Genomic DNA, 19,503 nt, shown 5'->3' on the forward strand with positions numbered 1-19,503 from the left:
AATAAAACACGTGATTTGAGAAATCATTCATATCTGGAGTGACTTTTACCTGATGGACAATAAAACGGTTGACAAATATCACAGGCACGCACTGAAGCATATATATCATATATATATATATATGCATAACTCCACCCAGGAAAACTTTTGCATGGGTCATCACTCACATCTCAAGTCTAGTTTTAATCTCGTCTCTGTCAGAGATGTGCTGGAAATGTGTAAATAAATGCAGCATGGAAACATTCAGCCCTGCCAACCGTTTGGATATTAAACGGGCCATTCTCATTTTCTCCAGAGTGAATGCATCAAGAAACAAGATTGCGTAGTGTGTGCGTGTGTGTGCGTGAGTGCGTTTGTGTATGTGTGTGTGGGTAGGTTTAGGGGTAAAGGATGGTTTAGGCCACAGAAAATATCATTAACCTGATATAAAATCAATGGAAGTCTATGCAATGTCCTCACTTCTATAGTGAAACAGACGCGTGTGTGACACCACACAGTTTCCTGAAGGACTGGAGAAACTCTCTTTATATTCACTCAATGTCACGATGCAGAAATCTGTGGGTGGCAAAGGTGACCTGACAGTCAGCACGCTAAAAATGACAGTGTACGCTTGATGATATTTGAACACTTGCTGTGCTAAAAAACTGAAATCTATTGAGCTGCCTAGTACCTATGTGTTCATCTTTAAAATACCTTTATGTGTAGCAAAAAATATAATTAAAACTTTTTGGATCCAATAAAAGAGATCGAGTTGTACTACCTTACATACTTTGGATGTCATATCTTGGTGTTTGGACAAAAAAACGACCCGTCACGTCACTTACCTGCTTAAAGAGACTCACTTTCATGACTATGGTTCTTAACACACCTAAATATACTTTTAAATACCAAAAAATCATTTGCAATTCTTGTGCATTTCATAGTGATGTTCAGGCAGCATGAACATTAGAAAGCAAGGCAGCTCACTAGATTTTGGGACACAGCAGCTTTTCACATCGAGGTTACAGTAGCACATGAAGCTTGTGTTGAGGTGTGTCATGTGAAAGGGTCTTAACACATGAAACCTGCACCTGCTGTCGGTCGGGTTAAAGCAGACTGGTGTAACCAGGGGCAACCATTGTGCATCTAGTTCAGCTGGTAATGTATGGCATCACAATAGCAGGTTTTATCAGCTTCTGCCCAGAGCAGCTGAACACAGCAGTGGACGAGGAAGAGGATGTGTGTGTTTGTGCAGAAGCCAAACTTTCATGCTATAAAAGCTTATGCTGGAGGGGCTGGAGATAATGCTGCTTTATCAAATCCATTCCGACATATGCACACACACAAACACACACACACACACACAATAAAAATGAATGTCTTTGCTTTTTTTGGTGGTGGGAATATGGAAGAACACAGACATGCACACATTCCTTTGACTTCTGTTGTTTCTATACTGAGCTCATGAGATTTACAAATCCACTAATACTAACAGTTTCACTGACAATTAGTCACTACAGGTCAAAAGGAAATTATTTGGAATAATTCAAATTTTTTATTATTATAAAAAAGAAGTCTCTTCTGCTCACTAAGGTTGCATTTATTTGATGAAAAATACAGTAAAAATGTGAAATATTATTACAAAGTAAAACAGCTGTTTTCTATGTGAATATATATTAAAATATAATTTATTCCTGTGATCAAAGCTGAATTTCCAGCATCATTACTCCAGTCTTCAGTGTCACATGATCCTTCAGAAATCATTCTAATATGCTGATTTGCTGCTCAAGAAACATTTTTTTTTATTATTATCAATGTTGAAAACAGTTCATATTTTTGTGGAAACGACTTTTTTCAGCCTTCTTTGATGAATATTTGAAACAGAAATCTTTTTTAACATTATAAATGTATTTACAGACACTTCAATGCGTCCTTGATTAATAAAAGCATTAAAAAAATCTTACTGACCCAAAACGTTTGAACGGTAGTGTATATTTGAGATGACAACTGGATGCCACCCGCTGAATTAAACATAAAACATGTAACATACAACTGTTGAGAATACTGAAATGTTTATTGTTGCACACTGCATACTATACTAGATACTGTGCAGTATGCAGTACACACCTGACAGACATATGCCACACATGACCTGCAGGGGGCTCTAGCCATGTTTGGAGAGAGCAACTGCAACACACACACACACACACACACACTCATCACAATGGATATGGTCACAATGGATAAGGCCTTATTAAGCCAATTAGGTAATAATGACAAGAGCAAAGTCGCCATCGTTAGCAAAAGACTCTTGGGACATTAATGCACCTTCTGTCTGTTTTGTTTAACAGTGAATCGATAGCACTGATTAACCTCGTTTAATAGCACACACTCCCCCGTGAACCTAATGAAGCCAGCTGAGCACACAGAGACGGATGGATCTGAGACGGCTCGATACGGAAAAGAAACCAAAACAGAGATGCACCTTATTGATCTTTATTATTGTCATGTTAATTTGACAGACAAAATGTCGATTCATGCAAGAGAAGAAACTGGTTTTATTGTGCAAAATTTGATTGTGAACAAGAACGATTGAGGTGTTTATTGTTAACTTGACTCGCCGTCTGTATTGCTGAATCGCTGCTGCAAGTTTGATCAGTTCTGAATCAGTTCACAAATGAATCATTAGTTGTGATTTGTAAACCAGTTCAATGCAAAGAGTCGGCTCAAAGATTCAGGTGTCGCTATCTGGTCTCAGAGAAGATTTCTTTACTTTAAAATAACGAGGAAAAGCATGTAAAAGTCAGATATTATGCTTTGGAATGCAGTGAAGAAAATGAACGTTTCATGAATCATTTAATTCATGATTCATTCCTCTACCTAAAGACCACCTCTGAGACAACGTTCTAACCCAGCGATTGTTTTTTTTTAACCTAGCGATTGGGTTGTTTTGACCCAGCGATTAAGTTGTTTTAACCCAGCGATTGTTTTTTTTTAACCTAACGATTGGGTTGTTTTGACCCAGTGATTGGATTGTTTTGACCCAGCGATTAAGTTGTTTTAACCCAGCGATTGTTTTTTTTTAACCTAGCGATTGGGTTGTTTTGACCCAGCGATTAAGTTGTTTTAACCCAGCGATTGTTTTTTTTTAACCTAACGATTGGGTTGTTTTGACCCAGCGATTGGGTTGTTTTGACCCAGCTATTGGGTTGTTTTGACCCAGTGATTGTTTTTTTTTAACCTAACGATTGGGTTGTTTTGACCCAGCGATTGGGTTGTTTTGATCCAGCTACTGGGTTGTTTTGACCCAGCTATTGGGTTGTTTTGACCCAGCGATTAAGTTGTTTTAACCCAGCGATTGTTTTTTTTTAACCTAACGATTGGGTTGTTTTGACCCAGTGATTGGGTTGTTTTGATCCAGCTATTGGGCTGTTTTAACCCAGCGATTGTTTTTTTTTAACCTAGCGATTGTGCTGTTTTGACCCAGCTATTGGGTTGTTTTGACCCAGCGATTGTTTTTTTTTAACCTAACGATTGGGTTGTTTTGACCCAGCGATTGGGTTGTTTTGATCCAGCTACTGGGTTGTTTTGACCCAGTGATTGGGTTGTTTTGACCCAGCGATTAAGTTGTTTTAACCCAGCGATTGTTTTTTTTTTAACCTAACGATTGGGTTGTTTTGACCCAGTGATTGGGTTGTTTTGATCCAGCTATTGGGTTGTTTTGACCCAGCGATTGTTTTTTTTTAACCTAGCGATTGTGCTGTTTTGACCCAGCTACTGGGTTGTTTTGACCCAGCGATTAAGTTGTTTTAACCCAGCAATTGTTTTTTTTTAACCTAGCGATTGGGTTGTTTTGACCCAGCGAATAAGCTGTTTTAACCCAGCGATTGTTTTTTTTTAACCTAGCGATTGTGCTGTTTTGACCCAGCTATTGGGTTGTTTTGACCCAGCGATTGTTTTTTTTTAACCTAACGATTGGGTTGTTTTGACCCAGCGATTGGGTTGTTTTGATCCAGCTACTGGGTTGTTTTGACCCAGCGATTGGGTTGTTTTGACCCAGCGATTAAGTTGTTTTAACCCAGCGATTGTTTTTTTTTAACCTAACGATTGGGTTGTTTTGACCCAGTGATTGGGTTGTTTTGATCCAGCTATTGGGTTGTTTTGACCCAGCGATTGTTTTTTTTTAACCTAGCGATTGTGCTGTTTTGACCCAGCTACTGGGTTGTTTTGACCCAGCGATTAAGTTGTTTTAACCCAGCAATTGTTTTTTTTTAACCTAGCGATTGGGTTGTTTTGACCCAGCGAATAAGCTGTTTTAACCCAGCGATTGTTTTTTTTTAACCTAGCGATTGTGCTGTTTTGACCCAGCTATTGGGTTGTTTTGACCCAGCAATGAAGTTGTTTTAACCCAGCGATTGTTTTTTTTTAACCTAGCGATTGGGTTGTTTTGACCCAGCGATTGGGTTGTTTTGACCCAGCAATTAAGTTGTTTTAACCCAGCGATTGTTTTTTTTTAACCTAGCGATTGGGTTGTTTTGACCCAGCGATTGGGTTGTTTTGACCCAGCTATTGGGTTGTTTTGACCCAGCAATTAAGTTGTTTTAACCCAGCGATTGTTTTTTTTAACCTAGCGATTGGGTTGTTTTGACCCAGCGATTGGGTTGTTTTGACCCAGCAATTGTTTTTTTTAACCTAGTGATTGGGTTGTTTTGACCAGCGATTGTGTTGTTTTGACCCAGCTACTGGGTTGTTTTAACCCAGAAATTAAGTTGTTTTAACCCAGTGATTGTTTTTTTTTAACCTAGAGATTGGGTTGTTTTGACCCAGCGATTAAGTTGTTTTAACCCAGCGATTGTTTTTTTTTAACCTAGCGATTGGGTTGTTTTGACCCAGCGAATAAGCTGTTTTAACCCAGCGATTGTTTTTTTTTTAACCTAGCGATTGTGCTGTTTTGACCCAGCTACTGGGTTGTTTTGACCCAGAAATTAAGTTGTTTTAACCCAGTGATTGTTTTTTTTTAACCTAGAGATTGGGTTGTTTTGACCCAGCGATTAAGTTGTTTTAACCCAGCGATTGTTTTTTTTTAACCTAGCGATTGGGTTGTTTTGACCCAGCGAATAAGCTGTTTTAACCCAGCGATTGTTTTTTTTTAATCTAGCGATTGTGCTGTTTTGACCCAGCTATTGGGTTGTTTTGACCCAGCAATTAAGTTGTTTTAACCCAGCGATTGTTTTTTTTAACCTAGCGATTGGGTTGTTTTGACCCAGCGATTGGGTTGTTTTGACCCAGCAATTGTTTTTTTTTAACCTAGTGATTGGGTTGTTTTGACCAGCGATTGTGTTGTTTTGACCCAGCTACTGGGTTGTTTTAACCCAGAAATTAAGTTGTTTTAACCCAGTGATTGTTTTTTTTTAACCTAGAGATTGGGTTGTTTTGACCCAGCGATTAAGTTGTTTTAACCCAGCGATTGTTTTTTTTTAACCTAGCGATTGGGTTGTTTTGACCCAGCGAATAAGCTGTTTTAACCCAGCGATTGTTTTTTTTGTAACCTAGCGATTGTGCTGTTTTGACCCAGCTACTGGGTTGTTTTGACCCAGAAATTAAGTTGTTTTAACCCAGTGATTGTTTTTTTTTAACCTAGCGATTGGGTTGTTTTGACCCAGCGAATAAGCTGTTTTAACCCAGCGATTGTTTTTTTTTTAACCTAGCGATTGTGCTGTTTTGACCCAGCTACTGGGTTGTTTTGACCCAGCGATTAAGTTGTTTTAACCCAGCGATTGTTTTTTTTTAACCTAGCGATTGGGTTGTTTTGACCCAGCGAATAAGCTGTTTTAACCCAGCGATTGTTTTTTTTTAATCTAGCGATTGTGCTGTTTTGACCCAGCTATTGGGTTGTTTTGACCCAGCAATTAAGTTGTTTTAACCCAGCGATTGTTTTTTTTAACCTAGCGATTGGGTTGTTTTGACCCAGCGATTGGGTTGTTTTGACCCAGCAATTAAGTTGTTTTAACCCAGCGATTGTTTTTTTTTTACCTAGCGATTGGGTTGTTTTGACCCAACGATTGGGTTGTTTTGACCCAGCTACTGGGTTGTTTTGACCCAGAAATTAAGTTGTTTTAACCCAGTGATTGTTTTTTTTTAACCTAGAGATTGGGTTGTTTTGACCCAGTGATTGGGTTGTTTTGACCCAGCGATTAAGTTGTTTTAACCCAGCGATTGTTTTTTTTTTAACCTAGCGATTGGGTTGTTTTGACCCAGCGATTGGGTTGTTTTGACCCAGCAATTAAGTTGTTTTAACCCAGCGATTGTTTTTTTTTTACCTAGCGATTGGGTTGTTTTGACCCAACGATTGGGTTGTTTTGACCCAGCTACTGGGTTGTTTTGACCCAGAAATTAAGTTGTTTTAACCCAGTGATTGTTTTTTTTTAACCTAGAGATTGGGTTGTTTTGACCCAGTGATTGGGTTGTTTTGACCCAGCGATTAAGTTGTTTTAACCCAGCGATTGTTTTTTTTTTAACCTAGCGATTGGGTTGTTTTGACCCAGCGATTGGGTTGTTTTGACCCAATGATTAAGTTGTTTTAACCCAGCGATTGTTTTTTTTTAACCTAGTGATTGGGTTGTTTTGACCCAGCTATTGGGTTGTTTTAACCCAGCGAATGGGTTGTTTTAACCCAGCGATTGGGTTGTTTTGACCCAGCGATTGGGTTGTTTTGACCCAGCTATTAGGTTGTTTTAACCCAGCGATTGGGTTGTTTTGACCCAGCTATTAGGCTGTTTTGACCCAGCGATTGGGTTGTTTTGACCCAGCGATTGGGTTGTTTTTACCCAGCTATTGGGTTGTTTTGACCCAGCGATTAGGTTGTTTTAACCCAGCGACTGGGTTGTTTTGACCCAGCGGTTGGGTTAAATGTTTGCCCAACGTGCTGGGCAGATTTAACTCAACTATTGTTTAAAAATTACTGTATTGCTTAAAATGAACTGAAAATATGTTGGAAATTAAAAATCAGACACTTAATTACTAGAGGCAACAGTAATAATCAAAAGGTGAACATTTATTAATAAGCAAATTAATAAATGTTTATTGTTTAATTATTATTCATTAAACATATTAATAAATGGTCATTTATTAAACATATCAATATTTGTTAATTTCTAAATTAAATAAAACTGCCCAGCAGGCTGTGCAAACATTTAACCCAACCACTGGGTTAAAACAACCCAATCGCTGGGTTTGTCCTTTTTCAACCCAACTTGGGTTGTTTTTAACCCAGCATGTTTTTAGATTGTAGCTTTCTAAAAATACTTCTGAAAAAGCAAATGATGGACTTGACATCAAATACGTCTTTATTTAGCGTGGCATGGGTTGATCCGATTGGCTGGTGGTTTACAATAAAGTAAAGTGCCACGATCCAATGAACATGTCCATGTGGAGATCTCATGCATATTTATGAGGCTCAGACTAGTTTGGGAATCCAGTTACACAATGAACTGCATCTTTCCTTACTGGAGTCGATCCATGTATCCGTCCATCCATTGACCTGAGTCTCTGGGGAACGTGTGAATTATACATGAAGCCTCATCCTCGTCTCCATCTGTCCGTCCCCGTCTCTCTGGACAGGGATCGGTCCGATCCTGGAGGTGGGGGCAGATGGAGCCGCCGGGCGTAGCCAGTGGCGGTGGAGCGATTAACCAGCGAGCCGCTCCAACAGTAACACACCACTAATTGGTTCCTGCTGGGGTGAAAATGCCACACGACCGACTACTGCTGGATGTTTTATCATCCGACAGGTGCAAAAATCGCACGTCCAGTTGCTTAGAATAGTAACAGCACACATCTCTGCACAACAAGAAGCAGTTCGGTTTAATGTATTATTTAATGCAAAAACCATATTGTAACCCCTAAGAACACGTCACATCGGATCATTCTGATACTTTTTCTTCTTTTGTGGTCCATAAAAGAAAGAAGGGCATACGGCATTAGAACAATACCAGGATGAGTAAATTATGACAAAATTTTCATTTTAGGGTGAACTATCCCTTTAAGACGGTGTGTGTGTGTGTGTGTGTGTGTGTGTTGGGGGAGGCTGTATAGGAGAGGTTATGGGGTTAAAGACTTCACAGGGGAGTGTCGCATTGGTTTATATCCACAGCATCAGAGAAAAGCCTCTAGTCGCCATTATAACTGCAGCCGCCCAGTTTAATTCCCCTGCCGCTCTCTGTGAAAAACCCCTGCAATTATCCTCCACAATCTCTCCCTGATGTCTGATTCATAAAGACAAGCCCTTAAAGGAACAGTTCACAGTCAAGTTATTCTCCCTCATGTCATTCCAAACCTATATAACTTTCTTTCTTCTGTGGATGTAAATGTTAGATGCTTTTTTAAATATAACAAAAACAGAGCTAGTTAAGATTCTTGTTCATTTTGTAGAAGCTTAATGTGTTTCTCATTTTATGGTCTAGTTTGTTTGAACACTGACATTAAAATGTATTTGAAAAAAAAAAAAAATCTTTCTATATATGCCTGAAATGTTTTATTTAAACTTGATCACACGGCACACATCAAGTCAAACCTGATGTGATGCATCTTCATGAGTCATGATTTAATATGCACAAACGAAAATGAAGAGAAAGTTTTTCAGCAAATAATGTTTCTCACATAAAGCTAAAATAGACTTGGGATATAGTGCACAAGTCATATTATCTATGATTATGATGCTTATTTAGTCATTGTATGCAAAACAGCAGCTTCTTCAAAATCTAATTTGTGTTGCACAGAAGAAAGTCTCTGGACTTTAAATGACATGAATGTAAACTGAGTAAATGATGACAGAATGTTTATATTTGGCTGAACTGTCCATTTAGAAAAAGCCTTGGGTTTGACATTTGTAGGCCTCTTGTACAAACACAGATAAGCAGAGGATGCACACCCGCTGAAGCATGTTTAACACGAGAAAACCAGATCTTCAGCAAGCGCTACGCGGATCTCGTCTGACTTTCACAGAGCTGCACGCCGTCTGCTGCTACTCACACCAGGAGGAACATATGGAGAGCCAACATCTCCTAAAGCAGAGCACAATTACTCATCGTGTGTGTGTGTGTGTGTGTGTGTGTGTGTGTGTGTGTGTGTGTGTGTGTGTGTGTGTAGAGGTGCTGCCAGATGGCTGATCCACCACCCTCCTCCATCTCCAACATCCTGTTCCACAACATCGTCATCAATCTAGTAACTATTACTCAGAGCTCTTAACGAGGAACAGTCTATTTCCACTAATAAGAGGACACAAAGAACACATGTAACCTAATACGGACAGACAGTAAGAGGAAACCTGTCTGAAAACAGTCATTACTGTTGAAATTCCACTGGATGGCGCTAGTGGTGTGGAATTTACATGCAATATTGTACAGTTCGTAATTTAGTTTTGCATAATAATGGATCCTTTTCACATTTCCAGGGTTCTCAGAAGTGAACTTCTATAGCGGTGAACAGGAAACGACAGAAAATATCATTTTTGTATTTACATTTTGTTCCAATAGCAAAAGAAAAAAAATCTGTGACTGAGTTTCCACGACTTTCCAAAAGAGGGTAAAAATATAGAGAGAAAGATTTGAAAAATTTGCCATCACTCCCTCAGCCGTTGTATTGGAAACACTCTCACAGCAGCGTTAATTCGTTTTATACACTGCATTAATTCTATACACAATATATAGAGTTGTAAATGTTTATAAAATGTTTAAAAAATAAAAATATGAAAAATTTTATGAGATTTGCAATGTTGATAACTGTGGAAACGTGTCATCTATTGGTTCTATTCTATTCTATTCTATTCTATTCTATTCTATTCTATTCTATTGATTTACTAACCAAACCAATGTTGTTATTGTCAACTAAAACCAAAACTATTAAAAATTGTATTTTTATAGAAATAAAGCTGAAATAAAATGAAATAGAATTATTTTATGAAAAGGTTAAACTTGAGTAAAAAACTCAATAGAAATATTTAAAAAATATCAAAATCACACAAAAAAGGAAAATTTTAAAATAAAAATTGAAATATAAAAATAAAAGCAAATTCAACATATTAATACACACACTCTAAAAAATGCTGGGTTAAAACAACCCAAGTTGGGTTAAAAATGGACAAACCCAGCGATTGGATTGTTTTGACCCAGCTGTTGGGTTGAATCTTTAACCCAACCTGCTGGGTAGTTTTATTTAACTCAACTGATGTTTAAAAATTACTTTATTGATCACTTAAAATGAACCCAAAATAGGTTGAAAATTAACATTTATTAATATGTTTAATTAATAATAATTAAATAATAAACATGTATTAAATTGCTTATTAATAAATGTTCATCTTTTGATTATTATTGTTGTCTCTAGTAATTATGTGTCTGATTTTTATTTTCCAACCTATTTTGGGCTCATTTTAAGCCAGACATATAATCATTTTTAAACAATAGTTGAATTAAATAAAACTACCCAGCATGTTGGGCAAACATTTAACCCAACCGCTGGGTCAAAACAACCCAATCGCTGGGTTTGTCCATATTTAACCCAACTTGGGTTGTTTTTAACCCAGCATTTTTTAGAGTGTACTATAATAGTATATAAATAATACTAAAATAACACCAAACTGGCATTTCTTCCTTTTTTCTGCAGAACACAAAAGAAGATATAGGAAAATAAAACACTGAAACATTTATCGTTGATGAAAATGATGACAGAATGAACTATCCCTATAATGCATAACACATTTTAATTCTGTATCAGACTGACAGATTGGTGTTTTCCTTCCACTGGTGTCATGTAAACCAAAGTGAATAGTTGGTCTCTATGGGTGCTGTGCTGTGATAAACACTTGATCACCACTAGAACACTGGATTGACCAATCAGATGACAGGAATGAAACTATCCGTTTTATACATAGAACGCAAACCCAAACTGCTGAAATACCAAACACGCTTTCCTCTATTTCTCTGATGAATGGAGGCAGAAATTCAGGCCTACTCAGCACCTCATTCACTAAGCATTTAAGCATGTTAGCAGATTTCTAATCCTGAACTGAAGCAAATCTTTCATCAGCTTTTGTGCGCTGAACCAGTTCCCCTGCGGCAGTGTTTGTGCGCTCACAGAAGCGCTTTATCACCATCATTCATTCTGCCTCAAGGTCACACAGCTGCTGTTTCATTAGAGACACTCAGACCTGCTTCAAAAGCCCCCGCGTGAAGCCTGAGCCCGAGCGCAAACGTCTGCAGGACGTGCGGATTAGGGCAGATGTCAGTCATGCCGCAAATCCTCCATCACATCACAAATACAGCAGTATTAGAGGCTGTTTGCTTTGCTGCTTCCTGCAGGGCTGGGGATCGTTCACAACTGCACTGAGAATGACTGTTAAATTACAATTAAGTTACTGAATTTGAGTTGAATTTGTGGTGAAGAAGTAAACAGGATTCAGAAATGCAATTCGAATGTCTCAAGTCTCAATTCTAGTTTATTTATAAAGCCTTTTCCACCACAAAGTAGACTTTTATGTCACTGTCAACCTGATTTGACCCAAAAACATTAACTTCAGATTTAGTCGCATTTAGCTGGAGAAGATTTTGCTCTAACCAGCACTTCATCTCCTCAAGACATTATAACAAAGATGAATGAGAAGATGATCCTCCAGATTTAATAGGCAAGTAAATCTGAATGTCATCGGCATAAAGATGATGCGACATTAAAGACGAGACCTAAGGGCAGCAAAAATAAAGAAAACAAAATAGGTCCCAAAATAGAGCCCTGAGGAACTCCACAGTCAAAATGAACTACAGAGGAAGAGAATCCCCCAATCCTCACTGAAAAGGATCTTTCCTTCATGCAATGCAAAGAATGCAAGGAAGGATCATTGAAAATTTAAAACAAATCTAAAAACAGTCAAAGCAATGTTTGTCAAAAGGCAGTATTTATTTTACAGAACCGTTCAAAAGTTTGGGTTTGTGAGATGTTTTAATGTTTTTGAAAGAACTCTCTTCTGCTCACCAAGACTGCATTTATTTGATCAAAAATATAGTAAAAATATGAAATATTATTACAATGTAAAATAGCTCTTTTCTATGTGAATATATTGTAAAATATAATTTATTTCTGTGATCAAAGCTGAATTTTCAGCATCGTTACTCCAGTCTTCAGTGTCACATGATCCTTCAGAAATCATTCTAATATGATGATTTGATGCTCAAGAAACATTTATGATTATTATTAATGTTGAAAACATTTGAGCTGCTTCATATTTTTCTGGAAACCATGAAACATTTTATTTTTCAAGATTCTTTGATGAATAGAACAGTAATTAAAAATCTTTTGTAACATTATAAATGATCTTAACTGTCACTTTTGATCAATTTAATGCATCCTTGCTGAATAAAAAAAAAAAAGTGAATTCCAATTCATTTCAAATTCACACTGAATACCAGAGGTGGGTAGTAACGAAGTACATTTACTTCTTTACATGTACTTGAGTAGTTTTTTGGAAAATTTGTACTTTTTAGAGTAGATTAAAATGTGGGTACTTTTACTTTAACTTGAGTAAATTTGTAATGAAAAATCTGTACTTTTACTTCGCTACAATGGGTGACGTTCCTCACGTTACTTTATTTTAATTCAATACTGTAAATGTTAAGAAATGCGTAGTTTATTCCAAGCGCGCTGTCTCTTTTTTCATGAACGATGCCCGATTCACAAATGAATCACTCTTTTGAGTCGATTCTGTTCAAAGACTTGATCAAACAAGTTGGTAAAACTGTCTAAATTGATTCGCGAATCAGTTTGAATGATTTGTTCAGTTCCTGCAAGCGCTGAATCGTTTGAAGCGGTTTCTCACTCGGAGCGGATGAAGTGGCAGTGGACCTACAGTCAATTAAAAGCAAATCTGCAAATGCATCCAATTGTTTGCCAGCGCTGAAGACCTTTATTAGTTGAGCTGCGTATGCTGTCTGTGAACAATTACGTTACACAGGTAACGTTAGGCCTATCGATTTCATTTGATTTCAATTCATGATACAGTCAATAGCCGACATTTTACAACCAAACCGATTATTACGCCACTATAACAAGAGTATGTAGTATTTCTTTACCGTTTTTATGGTCATATATCTTAATTTATACTTTAAATAAGCTACCATTGTTCAGAGAGTATGAAATGAACATCCGCCGTCCCGCGGTAGTTTGTGGTCGCCTATTGCGCAATGGCAGCGCCAGCGACCTGTTCGTCTTGAAAATGAACGCCTTTGCGTTGACACAGTTAACCAGTTTACACGCGTCTGCTGAAATATACATTTGATTACATTTTGGAGAACAGACCGAAGAAGATCCAATCAATGTGTATTTGATCATTGTTTGTGTCATGTTCAGATATGAGCGCGAGCACATGTGAAGAATTTTCTCTCTTCTTTCAAATGTAGCTGTATACGTTATTAATATAATGATATATTCAGGTTACAGATGCCAGAAATAATGCATGTCTCTTCTGTGTTTGTTGCAAAGATATCTAATTATGATAATAATTTAAATATCTATTTAATTATGCTATTGTGTGTGTGTGTGTGTGTGTGTGTGTGTGTGTGTGTGTGTGTGTGTGTGTGTGTGTGTATATATATATATATATATATATATATATATATATATATATATATATTCAAAAAGTAACTAGTAACGAGCTACTTGAGTAGATTTTTATATGGATACTTTTTTACTCTTACTCAAGTAACTATTAGGATTATTACTTTCACTTTTACTTTGAGTAAATATTTCTATAAGTACTTGTACTTTTACTTGAGTACAGTTTTTGGATACTCTACCCACCTCTGCTGAATACTGAATTTTGCACAACCCTGAATCGGCGTGCCATTAAAGCGCATTTGTTAATCTAATAGCACGCTAGTTTAACAAGTCAGCAATCTAACTGACTTTAACTAACTCACTCAGCAGGATTCTCTTCAAATTGTCGCCCTGCCAAGACAATCACAGAAAACCGACCATAGAAAAAGACTGGCAATACTGTACATTTTAAAATGCAATAATGCATCAAATCAAGTGTTTATGTTCTTGCACTTGCTTAGATGTTTCAGGCCTCATTGCATAAAGAAACAACAGTGCTGCATTTCTCATCAACATAACATATCAGAAATAATGCAAAGACTAAATAAAACAGCAGTGCACTGTGATTCAATATTCTCTTTTATGTCTTTGTTGTCCATGTGATGTCTCATGCATGAAAACATCTCAAGTTTCCTGGGCAAAGCACAAATATCGTAGTCATATTTGGAAACTTGAAGCGACAACAGCTGAAATGAGTGGATGTGCTTTTATAAGACACTTCAGGGTCTGTATTTCTGTTTTAATGGCAAACATGAGCTCTGTTCCAAAGAAAGCTGCTCACATAAGCAATATTTCTTGCATCCACTGCCACAAGCTCAGTGACGATGAAGTCTATGTAAATATAAATGATAATAAATATTCACTGTGAATGACGTAATCAAATCAAAACTATAAAAATGTGACTTTAAACTGTTGATTATAAGCACAAAATTTTAGTATATTTGCAAGTATATTGCAAAATTTTAAAATAAATTTTAAATAAATAAAAATATTGAAATAAATGCAAATGCATATGTTTAGAATGTAGAGAGACTGAAAGTTTTAGGTAAACTTTTTTTTAAAACTGATATGTATATTTTAACTTATTTCAACTTTATTTCAATTAACAGTTTTTAAAGTTGCCCCTATTATGCTTTTTCGAATATTAACTTTCATGCAGTGTGCAAAAAAGCATAATAGGGGCACTTTAATAGTTTTAGTAGATAAAAACAACACACATGGTGAGTCATTAATGAGGTTTCTTTCCAGTTAGGATTCTTCCTTGTATGTAGTAGACAACAAGACAGCTTATTAGAGCTTGGAACAGAGCTAATGTCTACCCAAAACATTACTTATAATATTCAAATCCTTATTCTAAAAGTACCAAAACACATAAACACACACATCTGTCCCTTCACTCACCCCTGTTCCTCCATCATTTCTTGTAGCTCCATGCATTTCAGCTCCACCCTCCTCTTCCTCTCATGGTCCAGAATCTCACGGTGAGCCTTCTTTACCAGGACGGGCTCAGGCGGCACACCCTCTCCTTCCTCCGGCTCTTCGTTAGCTTTGGGACGTGTGGCCGCGGGGGTCTCAGGCTGGAGCGGGACCCCGTTAGTGGCGTCCTCAGGGGAGGGAACCCTCGCCCCATCGTACATGGCCACGGCACTCTGACAGAAACACAAACACAGCGATAGTAAGACGCGAGCTCATGATTCTCACAGATTCCACGACTGTAAACACTGCAATGGAAAGAGAGCTTATATTTGATCAATCTGAACGGCTGGACAAAATAACTCTCAAGATTTAAAACATATACACTACCCTTCAAAAGTTTGGGGTCAATATATATATATATATATTTATATATATATATATAATTTTTTTTTTTTTTTTTTTTTTTTTAAATAAATGAATACTTTTATTCAACAAGGATGCATTAAATTGATCAAAAAATACATTTATAATATTACAAAATATTTATATTTCAAATAAATGCTGTTCTTTTGAACTTTCTATTCAAAAAAGAATCTTGAAAAATAAAATGTTCCATGGTTTCCAGAAAAATATGAAGCAGCTCAACTGTTTTCAACATTGATAATAATCATAAATGTTTCTTGAGCATCAAATCATCATATTAGAATGACTTCTGAAGGATCATGTGACACTGAAGACTGGAGTAATGATGCTGAAAATTCAGCTTTGATCACAGAAATAAATTACATTTTAAAATATATTCAAATTGAAAACAGTTATTTTAAATCGTAAAAATATTTCACATTTTTACTGTATTTTTGATCAAATAAATGCAGTCTTGGTGAGCAGAAGAGAGTTCTTTCAAAAACATTAAAACATCTCACAAACCCAAATTTTTGAACGGTTGTGTAAAATAAATACTGCCTTTTGACAAACTTTGCTTTGACTGTTTTTAGATTTGTTTCAAATTTTCAATGATCCTTCCTTGCATTCTTTGCATTGCATGAAGGAAAGATCCTTTTCAGTGAAGGATTGGGGGATTCTCTTCCTCTGTAGTTCATTTTGACTGTGGAGTTCCTCAGGGCTCTATTTTGGGACCTATTTTGTTTTCTTTATTTTTGCTGCCCTTAGGATCTTGCCTTTAAAAGACACAGTATCATGTCAATGATTCTTTTAAATTGTAAAAATATTTCGCAATATTACTGTTTTTATTGTATTTTTGATCAAATAAATGTAGCCATGGTGAGCTTTAGGATCAAAATCATTAAAAAATCTCACAAACCCAAACTTTTGAACGGTTGTGTAAACTAAATACTGCCTTTTGACAAACTTTGCTTTGTTTTATGATTTGTTTTGAATTTCAGTTCATTTTAATTATCCTTCCTTGTATTGCATGAAGGAAAGATCCTTTTCAGTGAGGATTGGGGGATTCTCTTCCTCTGTAGTTCATTTTGACTGTGGAGTTCCTCAGGGCTCTATTTTGGGACCTATTTTGTTTTCTTTATTTTTGCTGCCCTTAGATCTTGCCTTTAAAAGACACAGTATGTCGTATCATCTTTATGCCGATGATTCTTTTAAATTGCAAAAATATTTAACAATATTACTGTTTTTACTGTATTTTTGATCAAATAAATGCAGCTTTGATGAGCAGAAGAGACTTCTTTCAAAAACATAAACAAAATCTAAAAACATTTAGTAGTGTTTAATCAAAGAGCCAGTAAATCAAAGACAAAAGATACTACTAATCATAAGCATTTGCTCACACTAGGGCTTGCACTGAAGATCACATGACTTCAGTCACAAACGTTTCCTTGAAAAATGTCAACAAACATTACAAGCCCCACATTCAGACCTCACAGTCATGGAGAGGATGACAGAAGCTATAAACAAACAGGACATGACTGTTTTTCTGCACTGTTCATGACAACACAGCATCAATCTGGCAGCAGAGATATGCAAGCTTTCATTTTCACACATTTCTTATGCAACTGCAACTGCATGCATAAATTAAGAGAAAACAGGAGCCATGAACTCACGACTGAACACACACAAAGGAACGCCATATATCAGCTGCTCAAGTGATTGAATAATAGTCCATTGTCAGATGAACATCCGGACAGTAATTTCTATTCGCAATGAAAGAATTCTCACCTAAATGAATCGGTATAATAAATGACAGTAGCTTTTGCTGAATGTACGTGATTTGATTGAATCATACTGGCTGTTGGCAATATACCACAAAAATGAGGAAGGGAGAGAAACGCTGTCTCCTCTCGTCTGGATGAGATCCCAGAACCTGAGCGACTAATGGTCTCGTATTTCAAAATGGAGACTCGATTCAACAACTTCACTTCATCACTGTCACCGCATACTTTCACGTGATATTTCACCGCATGGGGTTCATTGCTGCAGGCGCGCCTCACGATAAAGGTCTTTTCAGTTTATATGTATGTCATACTGTATATAACAGATTTTTGTTTTATGTAGCAAACAACATGTTAACAAATGAGGACAAACATTTTTTTGATTTAACAAATGAACAAATTCAAAGCTATACTAATAAATATAAATACATTATTGTGGGTTATGCTATAAATTATGTGCAAAAAATATATGTAAAATGTAAATGTGAATTACCTAGACAAACTTTTGAGAGATTTGGCCACTTAGAGCTGGAATAATAAAAAAATATATATGTATACAGTTGCCGCCTTGACTGTATAAGTAATTTCAACTTAAATCATATTAAACTGGCTTATTGAAAAATGATTGAATCTTGCATAACTCAACTTATTTCCATGAGTTAAACTAACATAAATGTTGTCATGACTCATGGATAATATCATTTTTACATAGACATACAATAAAATATTATTTCCCCCCTTGTTGTTTCCCTTAATCACACAGTCCGGGTCTAAAAGCTTTAGATTACAGATGCTTGTTTCCAGCATGGATTGATGACGGAGGGTGGCGTTCTTCATGTCGTTTAGCACGCCGTGGATTGTGGGTAAAGTCACGAAGCGCCGTAGAGCTGAACAGGTGGCAGAACAGCAGGAGGCATCATCACTGAATTCATTACAAGCTAAATCTCTGCCTCAGATATCTGCGACTTGAATACTTATCCTCCTCATGGGTCTCTCAATTTGTCCCTTTATATTCATTGTGTCTTGTGACATGTGACCTTTGATGGCTATAAAAGCAATTACATGAAGCAGCACACTTTTGATTTATTCAGTTCTCTCTTCCAAAATGATATTTAAGTGCCCTCCTCTGTTGAAGTGACTACAAAGGAGATTGAGATACAGTCGATTGGGAACATCAGCTAGACAGCTGCACATTTGACTTCAGCATCACTAATATTAATCATTTATTTGAAATAGCCACAAATAAAATGGTCACACAATCAGATTTCTCATCAAATCTAAAGAATGCTGGGTTAAAAACAACCCAAGTTTGGTTAAAAATGGACAAACCCAGCAATTGGGTTGTTTTGACCCAGCGGTTGGGTTAAATGTTTGCCTAACCTGCTGGGTAGTTTTATTTAACTCAACTATTGTTTAAAAATGACTGTATTGCTTGAAATGAACCCAAAGTATGTTGGAAATTAACATTTATTAATAAGTTTAATGAATAATAATTAAACAATAAACATTTCTTAAATTGCTTATTAACACTCTGAGGTCTAAAAACGCGCCGGCGCGTTTTGCAGGTTTTTTTTCACATTGCAGCAAAACAGACTTAAAATACTCTGTCATTTTTTGTCATAGAAACATAAGTAATACATCAATTGAAACCATAGAATATCTCCTTTTATTTGTATACACTCAGAGTAAAAACAAAATGTTGTGCTTTTTGTAAAATAAAGAAAACTAACATGATGCGTGATCTCTCATCTCCCTCTGAACGAAGTCCAATCTGATAGTTCTCAGAAAATGAACTGTAACTTAGTGAATACTAATCACAAAAAATTCATACTTATGTCTAACAAAACGTTGAAATGTCAGGTTTTAAATCGTGCAAGTCAAATCGAAAACAAATATTCTCTGTTTATGTAATCTGTATGAAAAGAGAGCCATGTCAGAAGTCCGTGATTCAGCTCATTACCCACTAAGTCTTGTGAACACAGATTTAATATACTTTTATTGGCCTTATATCAGTGACTTAAGTTTTTTGTTTTTTCAGTAACCACGCATAAACGTTATTCCTTCAAAAACACAAACATGTACACACATGTTCCTCACATATTATGGTAGCCTAGTTTGTGCTGAATACAGTGTAATGACACTTTTGTCATTAATATGTTCATGAACAACTGAAAAAAGCACAAATGTCAGGGCATGTCAAAACTTCTCCAGGCCCCAAATCAGCCTCAGACTCCAGAGGGTTAATAAATGTTCACCTTTTGATTATTATTGTTGCCTCTAGTAA

At 36.5% G+C, this 19,503-nt stretch overlaps 1 protein-coding gene across 2 annotated transcripts in view; it reads right to left on the reverse strand.

Moving 5' to 3' along the window:
* Positions 1-19,503, reverse strand: part of srrm3 (serine/arginine repetitive matrix 3) — a 109,340-nt gene that overhangs the window by 33,911 nt on the left and 55,926 nt on the right. For both annotated transcript variants that reach the window (XM_048186828.1, XM_048186827.1), the window contains one exon: positions 15,022-15,269. In XM_048186828.1, the coding sequence (XP_048042785.1) occupies positions 15,022-15,257 (236 nt within the window). In that variant the 5' untranslated portion in view covers positions 15,258-15,269. The remainder of the gene's footprint in view (positions 1-15,021; positions 15,270-19,503) is intronic.

This window comes from Megalobrama amblycephala, linkage group LG4 (assembly GCF_018812025.1).
Source record: "Megalobrama amblycephala isolate DHTTF-2021 linkage group LG4, ASM1881202v1, whole genome shotgun sequence".
NCBI lineage: Eukaryota > Metazoa > Chordata > Actinopteri > Cypriniformes > Xenocyprididae > Megalobrama > Megalobrama amblycephala.